This window comes from Trematomus bernacchii, unplaced genomic scaffold, assembly GCF_902827165.1.
Source record: "Trematomus bernacchii unplaced genomic scaffold, fTreBer1.1, whole genome shotgun sequence".
Taxonomy (NCBI): domain Eukaryota; kingdom Metazoa; phylum Chordata; class Actinopteri; order Perciformes; family Nototheniidae; genus Trematomus; species Trematomus bernacchii.
In genome coordinates, this window is record NW_022988098.1 from 10226571 (window position 1) to 10240851 (window position 14281).

Here is a 14281-nt window from a genome sequence, read left to right on the forward strand (position 1 = left end):
TACTGTAAGGACTGACTCACAGGCACACACCACACAGGGTCTCAGAGTTACATTGGTTTTCTGCCTGCAGGAATGTGCATTTTATTGGATGACCATCGGAGCATCATTTGCATCTGGTTAGACACACACACACACACACACACACACACACACACACACACACACACACACACACACACACACACACACACACACACACACACACACACACACACACACACACACACACACACACACACACATTCAAACTGACACATATTCAAACAGGCGGTTGAAGGTGTATCCCAAAGTGTGTGTGTACTTTCGTTATTTTTAAACTTATTTTTTGTGTATTTTTCCGTGTATGTGACTCAATGCTCTTTCTTTTATATCCTAACATTTTTTTTTTATAAAAAAACTGTCTATGGACATTTGTCGCAGATTTTCTTGCCAACATTTTATTGTATGTTACAATTGTAATGCATGTCTGTATCAAATTAACTGATCCAAACAATCGGGGGACCGGCCAACATTTTAAATATCCTCACTTAGTCTTTGCTGATAGTAGGTAGTTTGTGTTCGAGGCTTAGTGTACCATGGATGTTTGATTATGCCATATAAATGACATTTATAAAATATAATGGTAACATTATGCTTGGTGCGTTGGTGATTAAACTCACGGTCAGCGTTTTTCATGGACTGTCTCTTCTGCGACGGTTTGGAGATAACTTTGATCATCCGGCTCTGAAACGATCCCACTTCCTGTCTGTTTCCCAGGAAGAGCCTCAGCAGCAGGCAGAAGTGTTTCCTCTTGTCCTGGTCGGAGATGAACAGGGACTTGGCCGAGGCGAACATCTGAAACACAGAAGGAGTGCGAGAAAACGACACACTGAAACTTTATTTAAACAGAGTGGAGACAAAGACATCACCTTGGAATTAAGAAACTGGGATGGACATTTTTCTGTATTTGTTCAAAAATAATTTCAACATAGCACAGTTCACATATTATAACACGTAACACAATGTGCTTTACATATAAATGACATGTTATAATAAATAAAAGCAATGCACAATATTATAAATATGACATTCATAATCCTTAAAGGTTTATAAAGCTTACATATAACCAGTAACCATTGAATATATATGTCAGAAAATACTGAAATATTCTAAAATATCCATCTCAGTTTTGCAAAGTCGTAGGTGATGTCTTCAAAGGTCTTTTGTCAGTCAAAAATCCAAATGTGTTAACTTTAATATGATAAAATACAGAAAAAAGCTGATATATACATATTTGACACGTAGAAAACGACATTATCTCAAGTTTTTGCACGAGAATGAAATCATCGATAAAGCAATTATCAAGAAAATGTGGCGTTTTCTTTCCTGTGGATCGACTATTTGCTGCAGCTCTTCTCTTCACAGCAATGTGTGTGTCTTGTTTTCTGCTTGAGTGAATGAGGAGGCCAGTGAACACACACGGTGTTTACAGCAGCGTCGTTTTCCTGTCAGACACGACTGTTTGTCGAGTCCACAGTGAGAGTAATAAAGAGGCGAAGGTCTGTCTGGGTAAATTCAGACACAACAGATCTGAGGTCAGCAGCCGTTTATCATCCAGAGCCCACCTATCAGCTGTTGCTCTGATTTAAGAGCCTCTATTAACATGATTCACAGCGTAACCTTTATTAAAGGGGTTTATGTTATGCTCATGTTCAGGTTCTCCTGTGACTTGTCTCCAGGCTCGAATGTTCACAAAGCTCTTTATTTTTCTCATACTGCCTGTGCTGCAGCACCTCTTTTCACCCTCTGTCTGAAACCAGAGCCCAGTCTGCTCTGATTGGTTAGCTGGCCTGCTCTGTTGTGATTGGTCAACGGCTTAGAGATGTCCCGCCCCTTAGCCTATCATGTACAAGGTGTTGGAGCGCTAGCCAAATGTCACTATGTTCAAGAAGTAAACAAAGTGCGTGGGAGAGAAACTCCCTTTGGAGGCAACTTTGGGATTTTAGCCTTTATAGACCATTTACATATTTGCTATCGTTATGAATCTGGTTTCATCCACCGCCAAAGACCAATACAGGGACACAGATACAACAGATCTCGTTGTTTGGAGAGGAATTTGGTGGCTTGTTTAACCGGGACAAAGGCCAGTTGGAATTTCCAGTAAATTGGGCCCTCTGTCATCGAAGGAATTTGAGAGACAGGAGGAGACTGTGTTTGAAACAGTCAAACACAGAGGACAGGTATGTGCATGGCAATACATCAGATAAAACACACACACACACACACACACACACACACACACACACACACACACACACACACACACACACACACACACACACACACACACACACACACACATACACACACACACACACACACACACACACACACACACACACACACACACAGCTCTCACCCTGGAGTTGGGCTGCTCGTTGAACACCAGTTTGTAAGCGTCGGCCTGAGACTGGCTGGTGTTGTCGAGACACAAAAAGCCACACACTCGATACACGGCGTCTCCATAACCTGCCGCTGGAGAGACACGATGATAAATTAGGATAAAAAGCAACAATGGCAGGATGAAGATGAAGGAACAGAAGGACGAAGGGAGGAAGAGGAACGTAGAGCTTCTCGAACCCTGATTCAAAGAGATGTATCGTTCAATCTGGGTTTGAAATGCTCTACCTTCCTCTTCCTCCCTTCAACTGCATTAGTGACACATTGAAAAATAAGAGGGTTATTTTCAGAGGTGGGAAGTAGTGGAGTACAAATACTTCGTTACTGTACTTAAGTACATTTTTCTGGTATCAGTACTTTACTCCACTACTTATTTTTCTGAAGACTTTTCACTTGTACTTCTTGAACAAAAATACCTGAACTTTCTACTTCTTACATGTTGAACACAAATACCTGTACTTTCTACTTCTTACATGTTGAACACAAATACCTGTACTTTCTACTTCTTACATGTTGAACACAAATACCTGTACTTTCTACTTCTCTCATTTCCCAAACAGGCTGGTTCCTTTAGTTTGAATGTGTGTTTGGTGGCGTGATCATTATTATTTAGAGTCATTGCGTGCCTATTGATTTGAACACGATCCGTGTATCCATCATTTCCTGGTCTTCTCTAAAGAAGAGGGACCAATGAAAACGTTGTCATGTTGCCGTTGTTCAGCATGGAAACATTCATTAGCTAACAATGACATTATTGTTCTATTAATATAAAGGGAGGTCAGGTACTCTTTAAAACAGCTGCTAGTTATGGGTACTTTTTACTGAAGTACATTTCAAAGCCCTCTTTACTTTTACTTGAGTAAAGAAGTTTAGTCAGTACTTCTACTTTTACCAGAGTATTTTTAAACACGAGTATCTGTACTTCTACTTGAGTAAAGGATGTGTGTACTTTTGCCATCTGTGGTTATTTTTATATCTTGAAAGTGTTCTGGTACTCTGACTCAGTGACACCAAAGTAAGTGAAATACACACAGACAATGGCATGTATGCAGAAAAAACAATGCCATATGTGCGATCTCGAATCCTGCTTCAAAGAGAAGTATCGTTCAATCTGGGTTTGAAATGCTCTAAGTTCCTCTTCCTCCTTTCAACGTTTTTACGTCTCCAATTAATATGTGTGTGCCTTCACCTTTCAGATGGTTCTGCATGACTCTCCATCCCGGACCGCTGATGTAAACACAGGGAGGAGGACAGAAGAACCTGTGGGGCGAGAAACAGTGCAGACTTTAATGAAGAACATCAGCTGTATGGTGTTGGAGATGTTGGAAAGACTTAAAGGACATATCATGCTGCCCAGATCCTAAATATGGGATTCAGTAAGATGTTCAGATGTGGCCAACAATTATACGTAAAATGCAGGTTGATTAGAATAAAACCCCCTCATTTGAGTATCTCCAGCCCCGAAGAACTACCAACATTGAAAAGTATTTCTGATTCTGTTGCTCTATGATTAAAGATACAAGCGCACAAATGGTAGGAAATGGTATCCACTTCCTGTCTGCTAGGTCGAGGAACTGACATTACATATTTACGTACTGTAGCTTACAACCAATTAAACATTACGAAAGTAAGTTAGCTAGGTGTTGGCGAACAATAGTTTAACGTTTTGATACCGTTCAACTTATTTGGTTAACAAATCAGACCGATTGGTATTGAAGAAGTTCGTTTTTGTCCGTAAAAAATGTGTCAATGTTCGGAAGATATATGTATCCAATATATACTTTGGTGACTACTATGCGAAATAATCTTTAATAATCTGTGATCATTTTCAATTCTCCTTCAAGCCAATCAAAGCAAAATGTGCTTTTTCGGGTTAGCCAGCTTAAAGAGACAATGGCGGGTTTCAGATGGAGGGTAAACACATTAAAACAAACTGTGTGAGAACATAAAAGCATGTAAACATAATCTAATAGAAGACTATACCTGAAGTAGAAAACAAGCATCATTTAGATACCTTGAGGTAAGGGTTTGATTGCAAGACTTTACAATTAGTGGATCATTTGTGTTAATACTTTTATTTCAGTGAGAAATCAAAACACTTCTCCTATCACTGCCTACCTCCTACCTCTTGTAAAGACTGGTAGTAACCCTGAGTTATAAATACATTTTAAATGGTTGCATGTTTAGGGTTGGAGTTAGAAACACAGAAGGTCAAACCTCTTCTCGTTGCCGTAGGACTTCTGGGCGACCTTGGCATGCAGGATGGTGACGCTCTGGTCAGCGTGAGCTTCTCGACCCGGTAACTGACAGCTCTGATAACTCTGATCCGCTGTCCTGATTGGACAAGAAAGATGTCAGTCACAAACAACCAGGAAGTATTGTTTTATTTTCCATGTGCCTGATCCTAGTGGCCAACTCAGGTACTGCACAAAAACAAACATCCACTCCTGTAACTGTTGAAAGTAAACCTGAAACCGCACACAAACGTAATCATTCATCTTCGTATTGCATGAATGAAGATGTCTTACAGTACTTCCGAGCTCAGAAGGTAAAGCATAGGCTGCCTTAACGTCTATTTAACAAAATAACTGACTATTATTTACAATATGATCATCATGCTGTGTTACATAAGACTTACACTACAGATTGAGACCATAAACTTAACAGAAAAAGGATTACTGAGGTGATAAATCAAGCATAAGTAAGGACATTTTCTCATGGACTTCTATGCCATTTTTGCAACCGGTAAAGTAGCCCCCTGCTGGCCATTAGGAAGAATGCAGGTAAAAGAAACATCTATATTGTTAAATACTGTAAATAACATTATATTAGATTAGATACCTCAAGTGAATGTGAAGTGTAATGTGCTCACTAAACTTGAATATAGAAAATAAAGATACAAACTCCAGTCAATGAACCCAATCTTTAAACTGAACCAACAAATGTGTGATTTACACCTTTACCACACTGCAGTTTCTAAATCAAATAACGTGATGGAAAAAACAAGTGTGATAACCACAAGAGTGTTAAAAGAGAATATTTGATGTATGGCATCAAATTAAACTGACTACTTCTCAGCTGTATCTGCGTCACAGACAAGTGAAAGTGGGTAAAGTGGTTCTCCTTCTTCACAAGGCTATAAAACCCCTCAGACTAAACATCTCCAGACACTCAAGCTATTTCCATAATGGACTTCGTAGCAGTGACATAAATAAAGACATGCCAAGCATAGTTTCCGATGGTAACACTGCATTAGTGACACATTGAAAAATAAGAGGGTTATTTTTATATCTTGAAAGTGTTCTGGTAATCTGACTCAGAGACACCAGAGACACAAAGGAAGTGAAATACACACACAGACAATGGCATGTATGCAGAAAATACAATCAAACTGGACATATTTGCATTATTTTACAGCAGAATAAATGTTTACTGTACCAGGAATCCTTGTGGATTATTAAGTGATAGAGAAATGTTACAGTATCTTATTTAGAACTTGGGTTGAGTAGGTTTTCACATACATTTGCTTTGGTGTACTGGTGCATGTCAAAAAATAAAAGCAAATATTCAAAATATATTACAAAGAATACAAAATAAAATGATCTAAAAGAGACGAGAAAAAGAGAGAAATACAATAACAGCATATCTACTGTAAATTACAAATGGAAGAGCAAGAGACATATTTAAGAATTTTAGTATTTAGTTTATGTCCAAATATTATACAGAGTGTCCTCACAGCGGCTCTCTCTGACAGCGACTTTGTAAACGCTTTAAGAGTCCAGAAATCATGTTATATTTCATATAAAAAAAAAACTCAAATTTCTCTTACCAGGTTGTCATGCATTGCTTCACTTCATCACCACATGTGCTTATGTGTTATCCCGCCTAAAGGTAAGTACTGGTACTTTAAACTTGGGATTTTGAACACTTTTTAACCGATTGACAGCACTAATTTGCTTTTAACTCTGGAAACTTGTGCCAATAAATCACGTTGCAATATTTAAATTGATTAACAGCCGTAGTGTTTTTGTTTCCTGGTTGTTAACTCTCACAGAGGTTCACGTATTCAGAGCAGAGCGACGGCTCCTTGTAAGGAAGAAAGTCTGCGGACGAATACTGAATGTTTTGTTCGTACATGAGGGGATCCCAGTGACCCTGAACACCTCCACAGGTCAGGGGTCAGGGGTCACACTCAGCTGTGTGTGTGTGTGTGTGTGTGTGTGTGTGTGTGTGTGTGTGTGTGTGTGTGTGTGTGTTCAGTCACCAGAGTGGCAGCAGAAGTCTAAATTAGACCTTGTCCTCTTCAAAGGTCAGTGTGTCGGGAGTTTAGAGCTTCTGGCATTTCACACCGGGAACACAGAATGGACAGAAAGAAAGAAAAAGGGAGGAAAGGGTGAAGGAAGGAGGGATGAAGGGGAGAAAAAATGCACTTTCACCTCCAAAAAAGTAAATCTTCAGGGCCGGAGGTTGAGAGTTGAAATGACTACAATCATCTTAGTTTAGTTAGAGAGCGTGGCTCAACAGGTGTTAATTTAGGGACCAGCACTTCAACATGTTTGGCTTTTTTGAAGCGTATGTTCTGCTGTTCTGACTATATTTCCTGGTGGTTGATTGAACTTATTCTAAGTTAATTTGGATAAAGGGTCTTCTAAATTAAATGTAGTGTCAAAAACACAGCAGTGGAAGAAGTATACAGATCCTTTACTGCAGTGAAAGTACTTATAACTCCTAGAAAAATACTCCCCAAAAGTAAAAGTCCTGCACTTAAAAGCAGGAGTGGGATGTAATTAAGCACAATTATAAAATATTACAAAATGGAGGTCGTTGAACTTTACTTAGTTATTTCTATCTCTCTATCTGGCCACCCCGATAAATGATCTCCTGACCCCAATACGTTAAAATCCACTGATTTAGAACAAAGAAGAATAAACCAAGATGTACTTTTGGGGACATCTTATTGGACATTTTCTTTCAACCCTAAATGTAATCGTCTTACTCAAAACAATAACAAAACGATGTCATGGTGGATCATGGGAGTTGTAGTCTGGTAAGGATTCATTCAATGTTCAAGCTGTAAAACCAGTGAATTAAGCAGATTGATGTCTTCATTGTTTTCTGGTTAACACATAGAGGTAAAACACAGCAAGATGTATGAAGTGTATATGATACAAATGGGGTTTAAAACTGGATAAAAAGTCAGTTTATGACAAGCTCAAAGTGAACGACACCATTACAGGAACATTTTACAACTTTTAATGAAACTACACAACTCTACAAAATATATAACAAAGATCGAGTCATCTTAAGACATGTTGAAGCAGAACTTCTATATAATATACCTTAAAGTTAAGTCAAAGGTCCCAATAAACAACTACTCTTGATTCCTATACCACTCATTTCACCTGAAGTATACTTCTGATTTGACCTGCCTCCTTCAAATCCTACAATTATTTTGTTTCTCATTACTGCACATATTTTATTCCAATTCTATTTCTACTATTTCAATCATATTCAATGTAATAACTGCTATATTTTGTAATGTTATTATAGTTTTCTTCAAATAGTTTTCTATCTGTGTTTTTTATTTATTTGTATGTATGCACCACAACACCAAGTCAAATTCCTCGTACTTGATTCTGATTATCTAACCAGACTAAAACAAAAGGTGACCGTCTGTGTTTTAGACGTCATATCAGGTGAATCTGCTGAACAATTAAAAAAGGCACTTGAAATATCATTTTGATATTCAAACTGTGTGTACCATGACGGATGTCCTCTGGTAATAAGTTTCCTCTGCGTGGATTTTATGTGTTTTTCTCATTCCCTCCTGCAAGAGGCTGCTGTTTATTGAGTTATGTTCAGAAGTACAAGAAGTACTCGGCTTTCAAGTAGAAGTAGCAGTAGTGAATTGTAAAAATTGTGTAACAAGTAAAAGTACTGCACTTAAAATCTTACTCAAGTAAAAGTACAACAAGTACTGGAGTCAAAATGTACTTCAGTAGCAAAAGTAAAAATACTTATTATGAATAAAGTCCCATCCATCAGTATCAGCTGATTGTGAAAACATTTCAAAAGGAAATACATTTACTCAAATATTGTACTCAAGTGCAAATAAAGGGTACTTGTACTTGAGTATTTTATTTTAATGCCACTTCATACTTTTATTCTGCTCCAATTAAAACGGGAAATATTGTACATTTTACTTTTATTTCTACAGCCTTAGTTACCATTTACTTCAGAAATAAAGATGTTTCTGCTCTGATTGGTTAGCCGGCCGGCTCTGTTGTGATTGGTCAACAGCTCAGAGATGTCCCGCCCCTTAGCCTATCACGTACAATGTGTTTGAGCGCTAGCCAATAGGAGCGCAAGTGTAACATACTGATGTCACTATGAGTACAATGGGGGAGTTTCAGGCAAGGATTTTAGCTTTTGCAGACCATTTTCATGCACTAAAACCTATATAACACACTACAGGGAAGGGAGAACCCAAAAAAAGCAGTATAGGGCCTCTTTAAGTTCTATTTTGAGGTACTTGTACTTTATCTGAGTATTTTTTGTTTATCTCCACTACATTTAGCAAGTAAGTGATACACTTTTTACTTATCTGACAGTTATACTTAACATATTCATATTATATACCGACAGATATCCCGCAGCAGTAGCCTATATACAGTTATTAAGAGTAGCGCCACATGTACCAGCTGTGATGAACACATTAAAGCATCCATAATCATAATCCAGTCATTTAATATATCATTTTTAAATGAACCAAATACTTTTCCTTTAGTACTTTAGGTACATGTTCAAATTAAATCAAATCAAATCAGGTTTTATTTATATAGCACATTTAAAAGCGATTTTTGGTCGAGCCAAAGTGCTGTACATGTAATAAAAACACATTACTACAATCACAATAAACGACAATAAATTACAACAGATATATCTTAAAAACAAAATAAAAATAAAACACACGGAAAAGTCAGGAGTCGTGCTCCGCTCTAACTAGAAAGCCAGAGAGAAGAAGTGTGTTTTTAGAGTGGATTTAAAAACCCCTAGGGTCTGGGCCGACCTCACATGGAGGGGCAGAGTGTTCCAGAGCCTAGGGCCAGCTGCTGCGAAGGCTCGGTGCCCTCGGGTTTTAAGCCTGGTCTTGATGTCAAAACTTTTTTTTGCCTTAGTAAGATTTTGAATGCAGGATTTTAACTTGTAGCAGAATACTTTTTTTTCCTACTGTATAGTGAAGGATCTGAGCATTTCTTCCACCTCTGCTCGCTCCCCGTTGCTCGGAATTTAAAGTGCATGGGGGTGTGGTCTCCTCCTCCTCCACAAATACTTGTCCTCCTGCAGTTTTAATACCTCCACACCATCCCTGCACCTCCTCATTCCCGCAGTGAGCAACACGGAGGAGAAGCACGAAGAACAATCACCGTTTGGGATTCAGTACCTCTGTTAACCCGGGAAATTGTGCGTGTGTTTCGGGACTTCTTGGAGCTTGTTTCCCCGGTCTTACCTGTCCCATCCTCCGGCCAGAAGCGACCCCAGGTGAGAGAGCGGATCCGGGGCAGGGGAGAGAGAAGCCGGGTCCAGCAGAGAGGAATCCGCCTGGGAGAACCGGGGCGAATCTGTCAGAAAGAAACAGACTTGTTGCATGAATTATTAGACTTTAACTGCATGTTAATTTCATACGAGTATGCAGGATGAGATGTTTTAACGTTATATACTGTATGAATGTGTGCAGCCTGCAGGAATGGATGCTCCTCAGTGGAAATGCTTTGCAGGGTATTAAGCAGCACTTCATTTGATTTGAACAACTTTTGATGACATTTAGGGCTAAAGTTAACGATTATTTCCGCTTATAATACAGAAACTGAAACAGCATACCTCATTAGTCAGAATCAAGGGTAAAATGTGATGCTTTTCATTGTCTTAAATTATGATACGAACTTAATATATTTAGATTTTTGTTTCCTTAAGGGTTGGGAAGTTTTGATCAAGAGTTTCTCAGTTTTTAGGTCATTATTTGATAAAATGATTGGCAGATTTATTACTTTGATTCACACAGTCTCTAAATGTCTAGATTCAAGTCTGGAGTTCACTTTTCTAAATCTCTGTTCGAGGGACTCCAGTGTGGTTTTGTTAATGAAGATGTGATAAAGAGCTGTGATGATCTTAAAAACTAAAATATTTGAATAGGTTTGAAGTGCATTTACTTCGTTTCTATGGCTGGTTTTGGTTTAAAGTTAGAAAGCAAAACGTTTTTACCGATTTGATGGTGCTGAAACAAGAGACAATAAAACATTCCTTTTTATTCCTTGAGATTCAAAAAACTTCAAGTCAGAGGTATACAAATAGATGTGTGTGTGTGTGTGTGTGTGTGTGTGTGTGTGTGTGTGTGTGTGTGTGTGTGTGTGTGTATATGTGTGTGTGTTTGTGTGTGTGTTTGTGTGTGCTCTGGGTTCACACTGGTTGCCTGGAGGTGATGCTCTGTGTAAAAGCCTGCATTCAGGCAGACACACAGACCATTAAGCAGAGAGACAGACAGGCAGTGAGACAGGCTCAAGGTAAATATAGAAATAGGACAGTAGATTATTGTCTTATTTAAAACAAGTTAAACCATTTCACAAAAATAAGAATGGATTTATCTCAGACCTAAAGAATTACCCACTGTGTCCCGAGACTGACTCTGAATGAAATTGTTGTCATCCAAATTTAAACCACATTTTGAGCAAGTTTCCCCATTAAATCCTAAATCTTTGTGAGTATTAGAAGTTGTTCAGTGGCGATTCACAGCTGGACAGAAGTCAAAGTCCAGTCAAGCTGAAAAGATGGAAAACCATGTGGAGAACACGATGTGAAAACGAAATTGAGTTGGTTTCATGTGAGGAAGTCTTCACACAGATCTCATGGTTTCAAGTCTTCACTGTAAGACACATGCTTTATACACATGATCATTAATTCACTCATGAAGTAATTCAGTTTGCACTTGTTGTAAGTCTCTTTGGATAAAAGTGTCTGTTAAATTAGATATAAAGTTTATGTTGTCACATTTTCTTTAAACCTTTCCACCATGGCCAATTTGTTTGAATAAAAGGAATTGGAGATATTACAATCTCTTAACATTTCATACATTTCCTCTCCGAATTTAACGTGCAAAGTAATTAAAAATATGTGTAACACAGGTAGATGAAATACTATAATTAATTAGACATATTTCCCGTAAAATGTTAAAGTGATGCCAGAAAACTATATTTTTGTTCGTCAAAAACTGTACAATTACTCCAAAATTATGAAAATGGTGTCAAATAGAGCGTCAGACGGCAGAGAGAGCTTTGTTTTAACCGAGCTCCGAATAAATATGGGATGGATGTCCGGTCGGTCTGCAGGTGAACGAGAAACTGTGATTTCTGAATCAGTTTCTTTTACTGTCCTTATTTTCGGAGAGGAAGTTAAGAAACTGTAACTCAGGGTCGTAATTTTGTCCGGAAGTGACGTTAGCGACCTCATACTTTATTTTTCTGAATTGTTTTTATTGATGTCTAGCAAGTAACAACAATTGAGTAACATAAGATTGTAGTAACGTGAAATATACAGACCTTGTTTGTATTTTCAATATAACCCTGAACAAATCCTCATCATGACTCAGTGGAAAAAGCTTCAACATTAAATCTCCACGCTGTGTTGAGATGTTATGCTACAGAAAGTGTTTTGGGCTATTCTCTAAGTTTTCCAATTAAATGTCCTTGTAGCTGTTCACGTCTCGTCACAATAGCATCCTCGATTAGGTTTTGAAGTAGCTTATTTAGTTTAGTAGCGTATTGTCTCACAGATTTAGATATCAGTCCAAAACACGTGATTAACGCAGTGAATTGAAACAAAACTACTTGGTGAGAATTGGTAAAAGATCAAGATGTAAGATCTGAAGTTAAGTACATTAGTAAAGTATATTACGTGAATAAACATGCGTTTTCTGGGTTAAAGTCCTCGATCCTACCCGACCCGTTTCCTACGTGGATTAACGAAGACTTTATAAGATACGTTAAGATCTTGTGATACGTAAACAAACAAGAAAATACGATTCAATTTCATTGTTGGGAAGCAATGTTTTTTGTTTGTAACTAATCCAGAATTCCTCAAAATGTAGTGCTACTGAATATTGTCAAGAGTAGGGATGTACCTTTTAATTGATCTATATGGAATAGCATAGAATTGTTAAAGAGTCAGGGGTTTAGAGCAGATTGGACCCAAATGCAGACAACAGTTCAACAGAAAATACCTTTACTCGGGTAGATCAGGGCAAGGCCAGGTGAAACAAAATTGACGAAACTCTACTTAACCACTTCCACAAAAGATATAACGAGGATCTGACAACAGAAAACCAGAACTTAAATACAAATACTAATCACAAGGACAAGATACAGCTGGGGAGGGAAGGACAAAATACACCAGGGTTGCGGCAGAATAGTCAAAAAATCAGCTCCTATCGTCTATCCCTATCGTCTATTCCTTGACCTCTGTGTGAAACCTCACAGGGTTAAGGGATAGTGGATAGGAGAATTCAAAAGGACTTAGGAGAAGAGACCGCGGTGCTTTGAGAATCCGACTGCACTTTCACTATCCGACGTGTTTATGATGCGCCAGCGGAGGTCATAAATGTGCGCCTGCTGCTGTGGGGAAACTATGGAAACTACAGTTTTCTATCCAGCGGACTACAACATGGATGTTTAATAAGAACGAGGGACTACTGTAAACTCATCTAGAGACTCTGCACCGTGCTCTGATGCTGTTGTTTTATGCTTTATGAACGGGGACAACAGAGAAACATATTCTTCATGACCAAAGTTGGAATTGAAATAAAAAAGGAAAGTGAAACTTATGCTCGTCACCCTCTCCCTCCGGTCCACATTAATACAAATGATCCCAATACGTATGATTGTATGAAAAGATCTTAAAATAAATACAAATGTATTTATTATAAACGTTAGTCCTTAACATCTATCACTGTGTATATCACCATTCAAACATCTTTTAAAAGTTGAACAAACCCCACACAGCTCAGTAAAGACTGTGAAATGTTGACTTTATTTGATCATTTCAGTAAAAACTAACGTTCATATTTCTCTTTTTGATTATAATACTGATGAACGTTCAAAACAAAGCATTTTGGCAACTTACCACATACGTTTTAAAATGCTTAATAACCACCGTAACTTTCATGATATCATTTGTCGGTCATAATCGGTTGTTTCCGTGAACGGCCGAATGTTGTGTGACGGCAAATGCTGCGGCTGCAAGGCATTGTGGGGCAGCACTTTCTCCTTTCCTTTAGGTTAGGGAGGTCCAGTGGTTCCTAGGCTAAAGGAGGTTGTAAAGGAAGTTTGAAACCTCCTTTCCTTTCATCTAGAGAATTTGAACGGCTCTTATCATGGCTGCCACTGAGGGACTTCCGGGTCATTTCACTCCGTTAGGAAGGTTCCTAAGCTAAACGCCAACGGACTATTCGACCGCAACCCAGGTCAGTTGATCAAACAGGAGGAACACACAGAGACAGGAAGTAGAGACAGACAATAATTTTCAAAATAAAACTGGTGTTACAGATGGTGAAATAAAGAGTACTCCCAAAGATAAGCAAATGTGAAAATAGGGTCCGAAATGAACACCATGTCACTACTCTGACCAAAAAGCTTTTAATAGTTTGTTCAGGTTTATATAATGCCTTTTTTTTGTACAAATCCACATAAAACCTGATATCTCCAAATGTTAAATGAACACTGACATCCAGAGTTCTTCATCTCTGTCCAAAGTCAAGAACCAGAGAGTTAGATGAAGTTTGGAGATAAGAGCA

At 38.3% G+C, this 14281-nt stretch overlaps 3 protein-coding genes across 3 annotated transcripts in view; 1 reads left to right on the forward strand and 2 right to left on the reverse strand.

The window, feature by feature from the left end:
* LOC117475663 (nuclear factor 7, brain-like) overlaps positions 1–14281 on the reverse strand; it is an 863632-nt gene that overhangs the window by 310387 nt on the left and 538964 nt on the right. The gene's annotated exons all lie outside the window — the stretch shown is intronic.
* Positions 1–14281, reverse strand: part of rbpjl (recombination signal binding protein for immunoglobulin kappa J region-like) — a 29481-nt gene that overhangs the window by 12253 nt on the left and 2947 nt on the right. The window contains exons 2-6 of the mRNA XM_034121515.1: positions 9950–10061; positions 4657–4773; positions 3629–3699; positions 2399–2514; positions 660–834 (exon numbers count right to left, since the gene is read on the reverse strand). Of these exons, the coding sequence (XP_033977406.1) occupies positions 660–834; positions 2399–2514; positions 3629–3699; positions 4657–4773; positions 9950–10061 (591 nt within the window). The remainder of the gene's footprint in view (positions 1–659; positions 835–2398; positions 2515–3628; positions 3700–4656; positions 4774–9949; positions 10062–14281) is intronic.
* matn4 (matrilin 4) overlaps positions 9895–14281 on the forward strand; it is a 41759-nt gene continuing 37372 nt past the window's right edge. The window contains exon 1 of the mRNA XM_034121981.1: positions 9895–9981. The gene's annotated coding sequence lies outside the window, so the exon portion shown is untranslated. The remainder of the gene's footprint in view (positions 9982–14281) is intronic.